At 43.0% G+C, this 17,048-nt stretch overlaps 1 protein-coding gene across 2 annotated transcripts in view; it reads right to left on the bottom strand.

The window, feature by feature from the left end:
- Positions 1–16,658, bottom strand: part of ank2b (ankyrin 2b, neuronal) — a 78,413-nt gene extending 61,755 nt beyond the window's left edge. For both annotated transcript variants that reach the window (XM_068713736.1, XM_068713735.1), the window contains exons 1-5: positions 16,265–16,658; positions 7,321–7,422; positions 2,298–2,396; positions 825–923; positions 518–616 (exon numbers count right to left, since the gene is read on the bottom strand). In XM_068713736.1, the coding sequence (XP_068569837.1) occupies positions 518–616; positions 825–923; positions 2,298–2,396; positions 7,321–7,422; positions 16,265–16,405 (540 nt within the window). In that variant the 5' untranslated portion in view covers positions 16,406–16,658. The remainder of the gene's footprint in view (positions 1–517; positions 617–824; positions 924–2,297; positions 2,397–7,320; positions 7,423–16,264) is intronic.
- Between the last annotated feature and the right edge of the window lie 390 nt (positions 16,659–17,048).

The raw sequence follows: 17,048 nt of genomic DNA, 5'->3' as shown, positions 1-17,048 counted from the left end.
TGCAAACTGGAAGCCTACTGGGACAAGGAGGGACTGTACTGGTGGAACCATGGTTCATTCTGAACCATGAAGACTCACTCATGTCAATGTTCCACTTTGGTCAGGACTGAATGGATCGCCATGACATTTTGTATGGACATTTGTAGTCCCCAGAGGATGGATCCTAATGACTTTGGTGATCTCCTGATGGTGGTGGTGATTCGGCCGACCACTCATGACATTTTGTCATTCGTCATCATGATTCCCAGAGGACGTGTGCTAATGACTTGGTGGTCCCATAACGTTTCTACTGATGTTTCCATTTTTCAGGGTGGAATGTCTCAACATCTCCAGGATGGATGCCTCAAAATTTTAAACTTAGATTTTAAACCAAATATCTGTGAAATAATGGCATTTGCATCATCCTGGTATCTGCTTTGTGTTCAGTCCTAATGCATTCATTATTTGCCGGTGTTGCAGTGTACTGAATGTGTGAAGTCAGAGTCTGATGTTGGCATCGTACACACACTCCTCTTACCTCAGTCGCAGTGCTCTGGTTGCCTCCATTCTCAAGCAGGTATCGCACCACATCCATGTGATTCTCCTGGGCAGCCATGTACAGAGGAGTGAATCCATTCTACAGCACACAAGCAAATACAAGAGGGTACCAGTAAACTACAGGTCATCAACATACACAGTATCTACTCAACCAGACGCAGCCAAAAATACAATCACTGCTCTCTAGCATGATATGAATGATGAGTGATACAGGAGATGATATTGCCATTGCCTCTCAAGAGGGTAGCAGAATGAGAGGACTTCAGCAGCAGAGAACAGAGGCTCACCTGAGACTGTGAGTTGATGTCAGCTCCTCGTTTGACCAGGATCTTTACTACGTCCACCTGACCAGCTAGGGAGGATATGTGAAGTGCTGTGTTTCCTTTCTGGATTAATAGAAAATATAAAAGGACAATGAGAAGAAACACTTCCATACATATCCACCAGGTGTGTCTCCTCCTCCCCTTCCAAAAAGGTGGATTTCACTAAGGTGTTGCTCCCCGCTTCATTACAGTCAAGATGTCAGCAAAGAACAAAGAAAAAAAGTGTGATCTTTTTAGTGCAGCTCAACATATTGGGTATGGGATTATGCTGCAGATGCTCAGGTTCAAAATGAGACCAAACTTTTCTATGGAAATCTTTGATTTAGACAAAATGGGGCCTGCAACAGATGTTCTTAGCCTATCCAATTACCTGAAATGCCTTTTGCTACTGAAGCAATTGTTGGTCACTTAAGAACAGCCAATGGTGATATAAAACAGTTCATAAAATAGTTTTGCAAAAAATCACGAGAGCTCCTTGAGCATACACTCATAAATAAGCACAAAATGTATCAGGCTGATAGGTCCAGTAGTATAAGAGAACAGCCTTGGACAAACAGATCCACACTCACACACCACGCCTGCAGAGACAATGTACTAGTCGAATGTGTTATGATGTTCAGCATTAAAGAAGTCAATACATGACTGCAGGGCAGCTGAACGTTGAGAATGGAAATAACACAGATAGGTGACAAAGTAAGAACATAAAAAACAACAGTAGTACATTACATTACATTACATTACAGTCATTTAGCAGACGCTTTTATCCAAAGCGACTTACAATAAGTGCATTCAACATTGGTAATCAAAAGAACTACTAGTCACCAAAAGTCATAAGTACATTTCCTTTTCCAAACAAGCATCTAAGAGCATGAAGCAGAGCATAACTCAGAGCCAAAGTACAGTGCAGAAACAAGAAAAACAGTTAGTGCTATAAGTAATACAAATACAATAAGTGCAACAAGCTAGTATGAAAGCAATAAGCGCTAAGTGGAAGGCTCAGGGTAGCACTTCCTGAAGAGGTGGGTTTTCAGCCTGCGCCGAAAGATGGGCAGCGACTCCGCTGTCCTGACGTCAGTGGGAAGTTCATTCCACCACTGTGGGGCCAGGACAGAAAACAGCCGTGACCGGGTCAATCGGCCGCCAGGACCTCTGAGCGACGGGGCAACCGATCGCCCCGAGGCAGCAGAGCGAAGTGGTCGGGCGGGGGTGTAAGGCTTGACCATGGCCTGGAGATAGCACCTTAGTAAGGTGTTTCGTCACAAGCCTCCAGAGCCCCTTCAGGACCCTTAGCATAGATTCTGCTCTCTACGACTCTATCAGCCTTGCAACTCAACTACATCACCAAAGTTCTAGCAGCACCTATTTTGCAAGGACATGTGGATAAATCCTGCTTTTGAGGAACTGAAGTCCGCTCAGTTTGAATCTGAGGTGACCTACCTTTGTGGCCGAATCCACTGCGGCACCTCGCTCCAAAAGCTCCTGGACCAGATCAACATGGCCCTCCTTGGCTGCAAGGTGCAGTGCATTGAGACCGTTCTGGAAAGAGACGAGGGAGGAAAGGTCAGGCCCAAATTCCAACAACCCAACACCAGCAAAGACTAAAGGCAGGTCCAAATGGAAAGAGAAGGGATTACCTCCTCCAACAGATCCATAACTAACTGAGACTGCCTCTTTCTCTCAGTTTCTTCATTTTGAATATGTGGCTGTCCCTCACTCGTACAGGGACGGACTGAAATATCAACGCCTTGGCAATCAAAGTTGGGTCAGATGTTGTTCCATGTTATGCTTGCGTGGAGCAGAGCCAGTCCATGGAATGAAGATATAAATAGGTGTGTGTGAGTGTGTGTGTGTGTGTGTGTGTGTGTGTGTGTGTGTGTGTGTGTGTGTTTGTTTGGTGGTCTTATTTTCCATAATACCTTGTTGATCCCTTCATTTCAAAAAAGCTTTATAGAAGCTGGAAGATCTGATCTATTTCAAATTACAGATAATACTGACAATTAATTTCCCTTAACTCGACACATACATTATTAATATCTGTATAAGTATCGGTGTCATGTGCTGCTCGGTTGGCAGGGAAGAGGTGGAATGGGTTTGCTAGGCTAAGAAAGAACAAGGTGAAACAAAGAAGCCTGATAACTAAGAGATCGCCACCCAAATGTTTGAGCTTTAATAGTTTTGTAATAACCCGACTGAAGAGCATAAGAATCGTGCTGAATGGCTTGTTCCCTATAGCTTGCCCTTCTCCTCTTCTAAGACCCAGCACTGATTCAATAACCCTTTCAGCAACACTAGCATTAGGGTGCTGCATGAAAACGTCGATAAGTCATTTCCTCTGACTGACCCTCATCACACAGGCCCCTGAGGCCGATGGTCCCACCGGACTCCTGGGGTCCCAACAAAGGCTCCCTGTGGGGTACCAAGAGAGTTTTGGCTCACCCTAGAATCATCTCACTATGCTTCAGTTTTCGTTGCCCAGATGTAACCCACAGCTGGCTGTAGGCATCAGCTCAGTAACAGAGCAGACATGTATTTCAGCCAGCATTTAGCCAATGTGTTGGTACAACTGCTGTGTCTAAAATGCTAGTTCAACGTACAGAAAAGTGACCTCTTTATTGTGTCCAGTGATGGTACTCTGTGGTTTGGGCTTGATATTTGTAATGGAAATGTTCAGAAGCGCTGCAACATGACTGTGTTCTGTGGCCTTGTTAGTTTTAAATATGATTTTGCAGCCATGTTTCCCAAAGAATTATATTGAAATGTTGTAGATTATGCACCTCAATGCCAACGCTCAGTGCAATCCTAGGAAGTAGTGTTCCCTTTATGTATTCAAGTGTAAACCAAGGGTGTGAAGATCCAGGTGACGAATGGACAAGCAGTGGGCCTGACATAACACTGGTTCAGTCTTCTTGTTGGCCTTGGAACTTGGTAACCATGTCCGGTTGTCCAATCAGAGCTTTGCCTCTAAATGGGGACGTCATCCTCAGAAAGCATCAAAGTAACTCAATAAAAAAAAGCACATAAAGAAAATATAGGAAAACTGTAGGACACCATAACGTCCAATCCTGTTCAGTTCTTCATTCCAGAACAATCATTCAGCAGTGTGTTTGAAGTAGCACCTCACTGTTCTACTGCTTCAGCTGTGACTACTGCAGAGATGAAGCTCCTGTGTCTTTTGTCCCAAAGGACAACAACAGTCAGAGTGAATGAAACAAGTCCTTCCCATCTGGTCAGGGAAGGACTTTTAATCACCCGTATAGAGAATATCTATACGCCATGTCTAATGTACTTCATGTCTATAACTAAATGTCTAATTCATGGATCTGTATGCAAAGTCATGACATGTTTTCTGTTTTTCTTTCTTTAATATGGAACATAGGCAGCTGCCATTTATAAATGAACAACCTCCAACTGTGCCAGAACTCTCTGGGGCCCGGTTCATTGCTGTACACCACCCCCCCCATTCACCTCCAGGAAGCCACTAACCCTTTATCATCCTCCATGCCCTGTAAGCCCACTCTTCCACCCATACATTCTGTCACCTCATTCTGTCAGCCCACATGAACACAATCACTTAGGAGATGTTTCCCAATTATCTGTTTGATCTATTACACAAGCATGTTTAAAGCAATGCAAATGTGATGTGGTGAAAATCTCATTTAGCGGTGCTGGAGTTGTCTCAGGGGAGGGCGGTGCTTCTAATCAGTAAATAGCAGCTCATCAGTGCAGTAAGTTATTGAGCTGTAACACTGAAACACTGATGCCCATTAGCCACTCAGAGGATGGTTACAGGGAAATGGAAAAGATGATCAACAATCTACTCTATTATGTTTAAACAACATGATATCAAAAATCATTCTCAGCTTTTTCACAATGTTAGGTGGTGTTTACTCTGTCCTGCATAACTGATAGGAGGAATAATATTACTGCATCTCAGTTCAACCATGGACATGAGGTAATAGGATTCCTCTTGGCTAGCTGGCTAAGCCATTGAACCAACACGACATCTGATGTATTATCAGCTTGAATGAAACTGTTATAGGTAACATGGTAGCTTCAGCAAACAGTTGGCTATTTGCACAACCAGCAGAAGAGTTGTGTTCATGTTCATATGTTAGCTGCTCTAGGTTCACTACGCAGTTGTTACTGCTTGGTGTTTGGTGCTGAGCAGGTGCAGTGGGTACAGCTGTTAAAACCACAATGAGTGGGCCAGAAAACCAAAAGAATGAGCTCGAAGAGGCTGAACACTCTGTGGAGCTGTGGGAAGCTGCAGAGTCAGTTGGTTTGTTGAGGGGCGTCCTCCACATTACAATTAATAATCTGATTGTTTTTAGGAAATATATTTTGGTGTGAAAGTTCCTTCTTGATCGTGCTAATAAAACAAAACAAGCTCATATCCAAGTCCATTTGCCACTTTCTCCAAAGCTTTCCCACAAATCTCATGGCCAGTGAATTGTTTTGTCGGTTATCATCGGTACCTATGTGATGACGAGTGGTCCTATTCTGATATAGTCTGCAAGATTAGCTACATTTGTATCTTAATGTACCCTCAATAACACCGGTAATGATCATTGATCATTGAAGTCCATTCTGAAATCCGCTATATGGTAGAAATTTGAAAAATATTACTGCACTGTAGAATGACTCATGGGAGAGCTCCGACATTGAGTAGAGCGGTCACCTTTCATTCTTACTGCATTCCTAATGTACAGGGTTTCAGTACAACAGGCCGTTCATTTAAACCGTTGTTCTTTCCTCTGAGTGGAAGTTTACATTTCAAACTTCAGACTTTGGTCAAAGTAGGTCTATTGTGGTCAAGAGATGACGTTTCATCTGTTGGTGAAGATCAAAAGCTTGTGAATGAAATAGTTAAATTCATTTTTTGTTACAATTTTGAGCAACGAAAAGTTGTAACTTTCAGTCTGTTGAGACTCATCTGCCTCTAGAAGGTTTAATAAATGTATAGATATTGTGGCAAAAGCACAGTGTGACACAAGGAATCTCCCATGTGTGTGCTCTGGTGTTTAGATGAAAGTATCAGTACCATTATATATGTGGATATGTACATATATGTACATATATGTACATATATATATATATATATATATATATATATATATATATATATATATATATATATATATGTGGAAAGGAAACAAACAAATCCAATGCTAAATATTACATTTGTTAAATATAAAAAGGCATTAAAAACAACTCTCTCAATTACTAACTAGATGGTGTCTATTTCCTGTTGACATCATACTTTGATAAGTGACATTTACTGTGAAAGAGCTCAAAACCATGTTGACGGTGCCAACATCGGTTGATAAAAACAAATGTCTTCACATAGCACAGAGCCACCAGCTAATCTTACATGTTCACTCCGGGTGAGTGTTGTTTACCGGGCCGGTCATCGGGGCTGTTGCCAGGAGAGGACTGTTTACCTCCTGTCAGGTTTCATTGCCCCCCTCGTCTGTGGTTGGAATGCTAATGGGTTTAGAGGAAACTAGATAATGACAGGCCTAAATAAAGAAACTCTCCCAGATCAAACACAGTCCTCTCCACTACTCAAATGTACAACCATTTCTGTCTGACAATAATGCAAAGACTAGTGGTGGACAGCATGAGCACATTAGCTCTTTGAATAATTCATTCAGTGGATTGTATGATAAGCACCATTGGACTCACTTAACAGGCTAAAATGGATCAAATGACGATGTAATGTTAAAGGTATCGCTTCTAATGACAAACCCAGGAATTATTATTAACTCTGCAGTTCCCCTCAGCTCTTGCTCAGAGCCTTTCAGCCTTTTGAGCTCATTGTTTTGGCGTATCAGCCTGCAAACACTCTTCTCTGGTTTCCAGCAGCTGTTTTCACTTCTAAAGCTCTGATAAACCCACTGTTCACCACCCAATGAGCAAAAAACAGCAAATACACGCTTAAAGACTAGCTGGTGGAACATGTAGCAGCTAAAAAGACATTGTGTTCTCAAGAGTTGGTGGAGACCAAACCTGAGCTAAAACGACAGTGGACATTCATTTGGTACATAAACACAACTCCAAATGAGTTATAATGTTGCTCTGTGTCTGCTGAATGTGCACAGGCAACATGTTGGCCATAACAACTGCACAGGTAATAAGTGGCCTACAGTCACTCACTACAGCTGTAAGGAAAAAACAACCGCCTCAACCAAACTGTGAAGGAACAAGTTTTAATTTCAGTATTTGAGGTTAGCAGCTTAAGCTGTTTCCCTGTACTTGGTGTCTGAAAAGTATAACAATGCTGTTGTTCATCCACATTATTCCAACAGTCTATAACAATCCATATAGGTAGCTCAGTAAATAATCCCTCTGAAGAAGCATTCATGTGAGGACTCCTAAATGAAATGCAGTCACAATGAATACTAATATTTACCCCTGTGTTTGTCCTGCTGTACGTCAGGTCATGTGATCTGTCTCCTACCTGATTGCAGGTGCTGATGTCCACGCCCCCTTTCAGATATTCCAGAACCTTGTCGATGTTCCCTGCTCTCGCCGCTCGCAGGAAACTGGTGTTGCTGTCCGACTGGAAGAGACACAGGAGAAACACATTTTCATAAAATCATCTACATAATGTCCAAAGCACTGTCAACGATGTATAGTTATCACATAATTCTGCCTGTTAAGCTTAATGAGTCAAGTTCTTTCTCAAGTAAAAAACCCAACTCACAATCTAACTCTAACTCCGTCTACAAAGTTTGGTCAAGACTCTGTTTCAGTTACGTTGGTGCAGACGGGGCGTGGAGTTCACTACAGCTGAGTATCAGAGAGAGAGCACTGAATCAGAGTTTGTCTCTGAGACAACATTTTGTTTGCAAGCATTGGTCAGTTGGAAAATGTTTGTACCGCTTGACTGCTTGTTAATCCTCATGTTATGATCTTTTTACTGATTGTAATATTGATGTCTTACTTTGTCTGTTTTCAAAAGTGTATTGTTTTCAATTATTTGTTTGACTTTATCAACCTGCACATCATCAAGCATTGGTGGCCTGTGCCCAGGGACTACAGGGGGAAGCAGCTTTAAGCTAGGTGCAATACATATATTGAACTCCACTGTTAAAACAGATCTATTTATGCTCACCATTCAAGGATTACCACTGATACCAACATGATGTTGACCATAGCATGTTCCAATGTACTGGAGTGTTTCAAATTGTCTTCATTTCACAGATTCTCTTGTAAATTTCAGGTCAAACTAGTATGACATGCTCTATGGTGTCCCACAAGGATCCATTCTTGGACCTCATCTGTTTAATCTCTTTGCTTCCACTTGACACCATCATCTGCAAACATAGTATCAGTAGCTATGCAGATGATATGTTGCTCTCTCTCACTGCAGTTTCATTGCTCTATTTTACCTCACATTGTTCTCTGTGTTTTAAAGTATACAACTACACAAACTCATGCAAGTGTGCGAGCTGTCTGCGGTAGTGCAGGTGACACGTGGCATTACACAGTCCTGTCCCACTGTGCCACTGATCTACAGGTGGCAGTAGCATGTAGAAATGCAGCAATGTGTGCAGTGAAGAAGACGTTAACCACCAAAGTAAACAATGCTGGATTTCAGATACTTCAAAAATCCAGAAGGAAATGCATTCAACACATCTGTTACAGCTGATATGCACAATGGGTTGAATTTCAACATAACTTTTGTTCATTCACAATAGAACACCACAGCACCACTTTAACTGCATTTTGTTGTACTGGTAGTTACTGTGAGACAGGAAAAGGAAGTTCTATCTAATCCAATGTATGGAACTCATCACTCCATAAAGTAGTTTTAGTTGCTTTTGTATGACATTGTGCTCTAAAAATAAACTAGAACATAATTATATATGCATGCACACTTATGAAACTAACATGCTTTCATTTTCTGTAAAGAACTAACGTCTAAATTGGCGATGAGCAGAATCCCACAATACATCGTTATCATCAATTAATGTGCATCCATAATTAGACACATACGGTTTCCTTAGTGGACAATGATGTTGATGTTCGAGGTTTGGGAAGGACGCATCGCGTGTTTGTTTTTAGATGCTGAGTGAACGTTGGCAACAGACCAGGACTGTAAGGAGACAGAATGATTCAGCATTTTCTTCTGGGTGCCTTCACTAAAGCTAAATTCTGGCTCACATACAGCTTGTTCAAAGCTCCCAGCTCTCTGTTCCCCCTGTGGAAAAACACTGTGTGATGCTTAATTTTGCTGCATTCAAACTACGCTAGTCTTTCCAGGAGGAGGTCAGAGGTCAGTTTCATAAATACTGGAGGTATGGTGACTCGCTGTCCTGCTGATGGACGGCTCAGGGGACGTCCTGTTTGTTTCTTTTGCTAAGGATCGGTCTCTCGTTGGCTGTAAAGGTCACAGTTTGTCAGAGTTGACAGTTTTTAGAATCAGAGTTTCATTTGTCCTTTCCTTCATCACAGTCTGTCACTCAGTCACCCTGTGCACAGCTTCACATGTAGAACGCAGAGATCAGAGGAAACAGTGCAGCCCTGATGATGCATGAAATGAGCAGTGACACCGCAGCACTGACGTCTACTTCAAACCATCACAAACAGTCCTGGTCGTACGGTTCCGACTGACCTGCAGTCAGCTGCTGTCTGGCTGCTGCAGAGAGCTGCATTGCATCACTCAGACTCACGACTGCTGGAGCTTTCTGCAACATCACCTTAACTTAAAGGGCCACACTAATGCTTCTCCATGTTTCAGTCCACAGCTACACATAACACCAATAACATTACAGACAGCTTCAGTGGAAATGTCTACAGTCAACTTGCAGAGACTTGAAGCCAGTTCGGGGGGGGGGGGGGGGTCACCCTAGAGGTCTATGTATCACTTAGTCATCACATCGTCTCCACTGGAAGGACACCCTATAGAGCAGGGCTATTCAATTAACATCAAAGGTCTGGAACATTACAACGATATCTAACTTGTGCTATATATATTCAAGAGGTCTAGTAGTAACAACGTCTCTGTAGTCAACAACTGTCAAATCAAATAAAGAAAGTACACATCAATTATATTTGAACAATTATTATTCTCAGTTTTCACATTTAAGTGGATGGATTATAAACAATACATAGAAATACATAAACTAATGTTCTTCTCATTTCAAGTAAAATAAAGCTGATTAAAGAATAACTGACAGAACAGAACGATTTTGAAAAATGTGCATCTTAAAATAAAGTACTTCATTGAATCGCTCTGCAGCTTTAAATTCAGTTGATTCAGGTGTGAAGTGATGTCAATCAAAACTCATCTGCTAACAAGAGAAGTGTGTGAGCATGATCTTTATGTGTGGTTATTAAACCTCTTGCTTCAGCTCTATGCTCTCTGTTAACATCATTGCACAGTGAATGAATGTTTCAGGGCTCTGATCATTTTGGGCTCTTAGCTTTATTTTCTGTGTCTTCATTTTGTCAAATTTGTGAGCGGATATGTTTGCTCAAAATAAGACACACTGGTTTAAACTGTCTGTGGGAAGAATGAACCTATAAGAGTCTGTTCATTGTTGGTTAAAGGTTCTGGTCTCTGGTCTCTCTGGTCTCTGTGGTCTCTGTGGTCTCTCTGGTCTCTGTGGTCTCTGGTCTCTCTGGTCTCTGTGGTCTCTGTGGTCTCTCTGGTCTCTGTGGTCTCTCTGGTCTCTTGTCTCTCTGGTCTCTCTGGTCTCTCTGGTCTCTGTGGTCTCTCTGGTCTCTTGTCTCTCTGGTCTCTCTGGTCTTTGTGGTCTCTGTGGTCTCTCTGGTCTCTCTGGTCTCTGTGGTCTCTCTGGTCTCTCTGGTCTCTCTCTGGTCTCTCTGGTCTCTGTGGTCTCTGTGGTCTCTCTGGTCTCTCTGGTCTCTCTGGTCTCTGTGGTCTCTCTGGTCTCTCTCTGGTCTCTGGTCTCTCTGAACACTCTTCTCTTTTTGGAGAACGTCATGTGAAATGACTCGCGTAATAATTCTCCTCGTTCTCTTTCCTCGTCTCCCTGTGTGTCTACGTCTCACTCGAGTCAGGAAACTTGTCAGAATACTCATATCTGATTGGCTGAGCTGCATCACGTGATGTGATTTACGCCGCTGAACAAGTGCCGTAAAGGCTGGAAAAGCTGCGCCGGTTAAAATAAAAGCGCTCCGTCCAAATTGAATGATTGTCAATTATCTATCGGTTTTAGGTCCTGGGTCCGGATCCGGACCGCGGTCCACTTATTAGTGACCCCTGCTATAGAGCATCAGCATAGGCATCCAAGAGGGCACATTTGTTAGCCTGGAAATACGTATTCATGCAGCCTCATACGTGTTCTTACAGGGTTCCTATTGTTTTCTAGCAGCAATGCACAAAGCAGCCTTTTTCACAATCAAGCCTTCTGATAATATCCTCACATTCCCTCAAGAGCTGCAGAGTCACATTATGCAGGACCTCGCCCTGATCATCGTTCTCCAACTGGCGGGTTGCTATAGTGACACCGAGACCAACAGGACTCTCAGACCAGTGGGGCTTTTGCATGGATGATACTGAACATTGGAGAGAAAGGGAGGATTGTGGCAGTCAGCTTCCTACAGAAACTGTTTCATAACTCCTGGTTATAAGGAGCTTAGTCAGTTTGTCACTGTGTTTGATGGTACATGTTGTGAATGTGCTGTGCACATCAGAAGGAAAAGAAACACTTTAAGAGGCCTACAGCTACATGGAGGTCATGTTTGGGGTCAGGGACAGAAAAGTCAATAAAAGGAACCTTAGTCAGGCATGAAGGTTTCACCACAGCTGGTACATTTAGAATGGAGTTAGGTACTTGAATACACAGAAAACATAACCAAACTGAATAATGTGTATCTTTTAGTATGATGTGTCCTTTCTATGACAACATGTTCCTGACCATTACGAAGCATGACGAAGCCCACATTACACATCACATCATTTAACAAAGTCACCGTCTTTATCTGAGGAGGAGCTTCATCAATAATAAAACACAATCTGCCCACCCCACACATGATGTGAGAGACCAATGAGAGGCTGGGAGCATCATCGCCCCTCCCAGTTTCCACGGCGACAAGCACTGCCCTCTCTGGAGGTAACCATGACAGCAAGGCACTGTCTGTCAGCAGAGCTAGCAAAATAAGCACAGCGTACATGAAGGACACTGCTTCCTTTAGAACTGTCCATCAACACATGTGAGACATTCTGGATCGTCAGGTGCAAGTGTGCATGTTAGAGTGATCCAGAGGGGACAAATACAGAGGAACACACACACACACACACACACACACACACACACACACACACACACACACACACACACACACACACACACACACTACTCTGGTGTTAACACATCAATTATGTTGAGTGATAGTAGCTCCCATGATAACACTTCAAGTTCCTCACTTGTGGAGGCCTATCACGTAACATTTTGCATGCTACGGTTTTAGCATGGCTCCAACTAACACCTATGTTGTTGACCCAGATAGTTGATGTCATCACTGGCATGCCTGAGATATCACTGTCATAGCAGACATGTTCCACCTGCTTCAGGACAGACACTGTGGTCCCTGTGCCTAAATAGTTTGCAGTGTCCGGTCTAAATGACTACCGCCCCGTAGCACTCCCCCTCCCCCCCCCTGATCAAGTGATGTGAGAAACTCGTTCTCCAGCACAACAAAAAAGTACATCAATGGTACCATCTACCGAGCATCAGATATTAATATTAAAAGACAACACCCAGAAAGATACAGACGTACAGAGAAGCTGCTTCCCTCAGGCTGAGGCTCATCCTCCCTGCTCCACCAGAACAAACAGTTCTGTTACCATTAACCTTGAACCTTTATTACCAATACCATACATTGATCCATCCAGCTCAAACATCTCTATCCTTATTTAAGAGGACATCTGAAGACCATGCTCACACATTAACTGTGACTGTGTCCTTGTGTATTTGATTGCAGCAGGACATTCTATTCCTAGCTGTCTGCACAGAATAACAGCATCTCTGTTTACTAGCAACTGCACCTCTCCCGCTGGTGCTGGCTCTGTTTGTGTGTGTTTCCGATTTTAAAAGCTCCTTTGGGTTGCCTTGCACACATTAGTCCATGAACACACCCAGTGTTTATGAGATGACAACAGCACGTCACTCACTGCAACTAATAACAATCATTACAGCCACAAAACCCCACATTTAGCAGAATAAAAAGCTTTCTTTTATACTAGGAGGTGTGAGGTTTTCACCCCAACAATATAATCAAATACTACAGCCCATTCATGCAGAGTATAAATAACCTGCTCTAATTAATTATCCTCAAGCTGACATAACTGGAACTACAGTAGGTCCTGATATACACACCGCATTCATCTTGCCTGTTTCCATTCCCTTCATTACCATCAGGATCAGCAGCAGCACAGAGCTTTGGAAGTGGCCCAGGTAATCAGAACAAAGTGCCTCAGAGCAGGACCGGCCCGGTCATTTGCTTCAGATACATTCAGATGAGGTGATGATGATGATTCATAAGGCTGAGGGAGCCACGCAGTGCTTCTTCAGTATACAACTGCACCAACAGAGTTATATTATATCAGAGGATGTAAACCTTCTATGCAAACGCTGGACATTCAGTAAGAACCATGATGTCAGGAACCTTCTCCTTCATTGAATATTATGTCTCTTTTTAAATTATTCGGACATAGAACAGATATTAAACATCATGATCACCATGATCTGAATACTAATATTTATTTAGTGTGAAGTATATTCAATAGGGAAGTATTACGTGATTGGGGTGAAAATGGAGATTATAACTTCACATTATGTCATAAGTCGTTTTCTGTTGATCAGAATCATCTAAACTGAGTGTTTGCTGTTACAGAACATTTAGTTTGGGGCATAGATTCAACAACATTTGTCAACAGGTTTAATGATGAAAAATAATGCAACATATTGGATGAATAAATTAATTCTCTTCTCCAATGCATGCTTGAGGATTACCTTTGTAATATTAGTCCTGCAGCATTATGTTTATTCATTTCCCACTAAACATGTGCATATTTGCTACAACATGACTTTGGAGATGCACACGACTGGTTGGTCAGTGTGAATGGTCATGGGTCAAAACGTAGAGCTCTCCAGAATAGACCATGTCTAAAAGCCCATAATGTGACTGAGGCCTCACTGCTTCTCCTTGTCCTCTCTTCTCTCGTTTATGCTTTGAGATAATAGAAGCTCAGCTGGCTCCTGAGCAGCAGGTCAGGCTGTCAGGTCAAAGGCTCCTGCCACACGGGCCAATTACAGCCGTCTGGACCCTCCTGTGCCTGTCGCTGGGCTACATCAGGCAAAATATACATTTTGGGTAGTTTTCTCAACCCGTTCTCTTTCCAACTCGTCACACACTGAAGCTTGGTCAGGACCCTCGGACCCATCACCTCCTGGTTAGCCCAGAGCATCAAACTGTAACTCTGCACTACGGTCCCAATAAACATGTGGTTAACGAACACGCATCAACACTTTTAGGCAATAAAACTACTTTGTTAGATTTAAGAAAAACATCATAATTGGGCTTGAAATAAGTACGTAAACTAAGTCATATGTAAACAACGTAACACGACACAAACATCACTAACGTAACTTCAACATAGCGTTGGTCACGACACCGGTGCCCTGCTTTATTTGAACCATCCGAGTGAGAACCCACCTGCCCTGAGAGGCGTTTGTCTCTCATCACACTACATTACCTCACTCCCTGAGCGTTTTCTCTGAGCTTTACACTGTAGTTACTTGAAAGCCTGGTGCATCTCATACAGATGCCAAAGGGTTCCTTCAGGGTTCCTTCAGGGTTCCTTCAGGGTTCCTCAAGGGTTCCTTAAGGGTTCCTCGGTATCAGATGTTGAGGGGCGTGACGAATGCTGGCCTACTACAAGTTGGTGGCATGAGATATGAGAACATTTTGACAGTAAATGTTAAGGGTCAGCAAAAGAAGAAGATGTTTTTACCATACGAGCAAAAGACCTAAGCCCTTGAGTTTAAGTATATTGTATGTATATTGCAGATCATATTTGTATTTGACCTATATTAAAGGACTGAGCATCGTAAAATGCTCATAGCTGCTGATCATTTTAGAATGCGTACCAAGTGTTTGCATTGATTTCTGATCTTAGGAGGAGTTTGGCTAGAAACAGGTCATTTAACACACACTCTTTCCATGAGTATATGAACACATCCAGAAGACATTAGCCGTCATCTGGAGTCATGTCTGGGTCCAACATTCACTCTCCTGATAGTTCTGGTTTGGTGAAGGATATCTGTCCCTTTAGCTGCTAAATGTGTTGAAATAAACTCAACTACAAAATCCGCACTACACTCTGATATTAAGCAGATCTGAATTTTCAGCAGCTTTCAAAGTTGCAGTTTGAATCACAGCCGACGTCACACGTAGTGTATCATCTCCTGTTAATGTGAAATGTATGATGATATAAAACTGTGTAAAAACAGAGGTTGGATGACTTTAACATGCAAAGCCACCAGTTTGACATTTGAATATGTATGAAGCCCACAAGCAATTCCAGGTATTTGTCCTGTTCATCACTGCTGATGCCCTTCAATGCACTGAAAGGTGTTTGGAACCCACACTTTGAACTCATACATGAGCTGACCGGGCTTTGTGTTCAACAAGGACCGCCCCTATGATTAAAAGACTTTCTTAGACACTTATTAGAGTTCTGCCAAATAGTTTGAGATACAGCTTTGCAACTCTGGGATATCGGAAAGAAAGTTCCAGCTTCTTAAAGTCAGGAGAAAACTGCCACAAAAAATCCCTAAAAGCTCTTTTAGAAGCAAAGGGAATGTTGTTCTCACAGACTAGATCAGCAGTACTTGTTGTCTAATATTCCCAGCAGCAGCAGCGACATGCTGCTAAAGTCATTACATTACTTTTCAAATTAGCCACAGAGTCCACACGCTGCTGTGCAGGATAACTTCAGGAGCAAAAATGTCACACTGGCCTTTAAAGGGTGAGGAGAGCAATAACAACTCATCCCACCCCACGCACACAAACGCACACAAGCTCCTCAAACACCTCACACCTGATCATGCATCTCCTCCTGCTAACACCTTTTGCAAGACACCAGTTTAGAAGTCAGAACAATAAGTCCAAAAGCAGTTTACACATGCTTTCAATGAAAACAGAAAAATGTATCAGCTGCATGCAAGTTGAGCATCTCGTCAGTGACAGACGCAAACAACTGTCCTGTCATCAAGACTGTGCCCAAAATAAAAATTACCTGCAGCTTTAAAAGCGAGAACTGACACTTACTTCTAGGTTTCTGCTTTAAACAAGTCAATCAAAACGTTCTTGTCTGTAAAGTCTCCTAAAAGAGCACTTCAGGACCTGCCAGTGTGGGCTCTTACCAGCGTCAGTGGAGGCTGCTCAGGAAAGTGCTCCACACAGTAGCAGTCTGGCAAAGCATTCTGGTCCAGGTAAGACTGGCTCCCGGCAGTCCTCAGGCCCTTGTCCGAGCCACACACCTTACAAATGGCCGCGTTGCCCATGCTGCAAGGTTTACAAGTCTATCCCATCCGAAGGTAAAGGAATCCAAGGGAGTGCATTTAATCACTCTGATAATCCACTTCGCACTCCCCTCCCCCTAAAAACCTACAGGCTACCGTCCAGGGGGGGGCGACCCCCTCAGCCCCTGCCGAATCTCACTTCCCTTCGGCCTCAGCGGCGCTCCTGTCCCTAACGCACCGCCGCCTCCAGCAGAGTGCTACCCTTACTCATTGCTAATTCTTACTCTCTGACCAACACCCCCCTAACCCGGCTATTTTTACTCCCACCAGTGGAGCTATGCAAGTAGAGAGAAAGAGAGCAGAGAGAGGGTGGTCGGCATGCCAACACAGGAGGGGGCATCGCAGACACACTGAGCACAGACTGACATGTGGCCTATATGTGAAAATGATCTGTGACGATATGCAGTCTTTGTCAAATCAAGCACTTTATTGCTGCTGCTGCTGATTGCCATGTACGTGTGAGGCTCCTTTAAGTGAACATACATACGACCGGTGTAACCTGCCTCCATGCAACCTTTTCCTAAATGCCGTCACCCAGACTGAAAACCAAGCCATGCTTTTAACTGCATGCTTGCTGAACACCTGCTACAGTGCATCTTTATCTCTAAGAGGAACTGTAAGGAAA

The sequence above is a fragment of the Cebidichthys violaceus genome, unplaced genomic scaffold (assembly GCF_023349555.1).
Source record: "Cebidichthys violaceus isolate CVI_PGR_0920_01 unplaced genomic scaffold, fCebVio1.0.p SCAF_19, whole genome shotgun sequence".
Taxonomy (NCBI): Eukaryota; Metazoa; Chordata; class Actinopteri; order Perciformes; family Stichaeidae; genus Cebidichthys; species Cebidichthys violaceus.
This window is presented reverse-complemented; position numbering and strand designations above follow the sequence as displayed.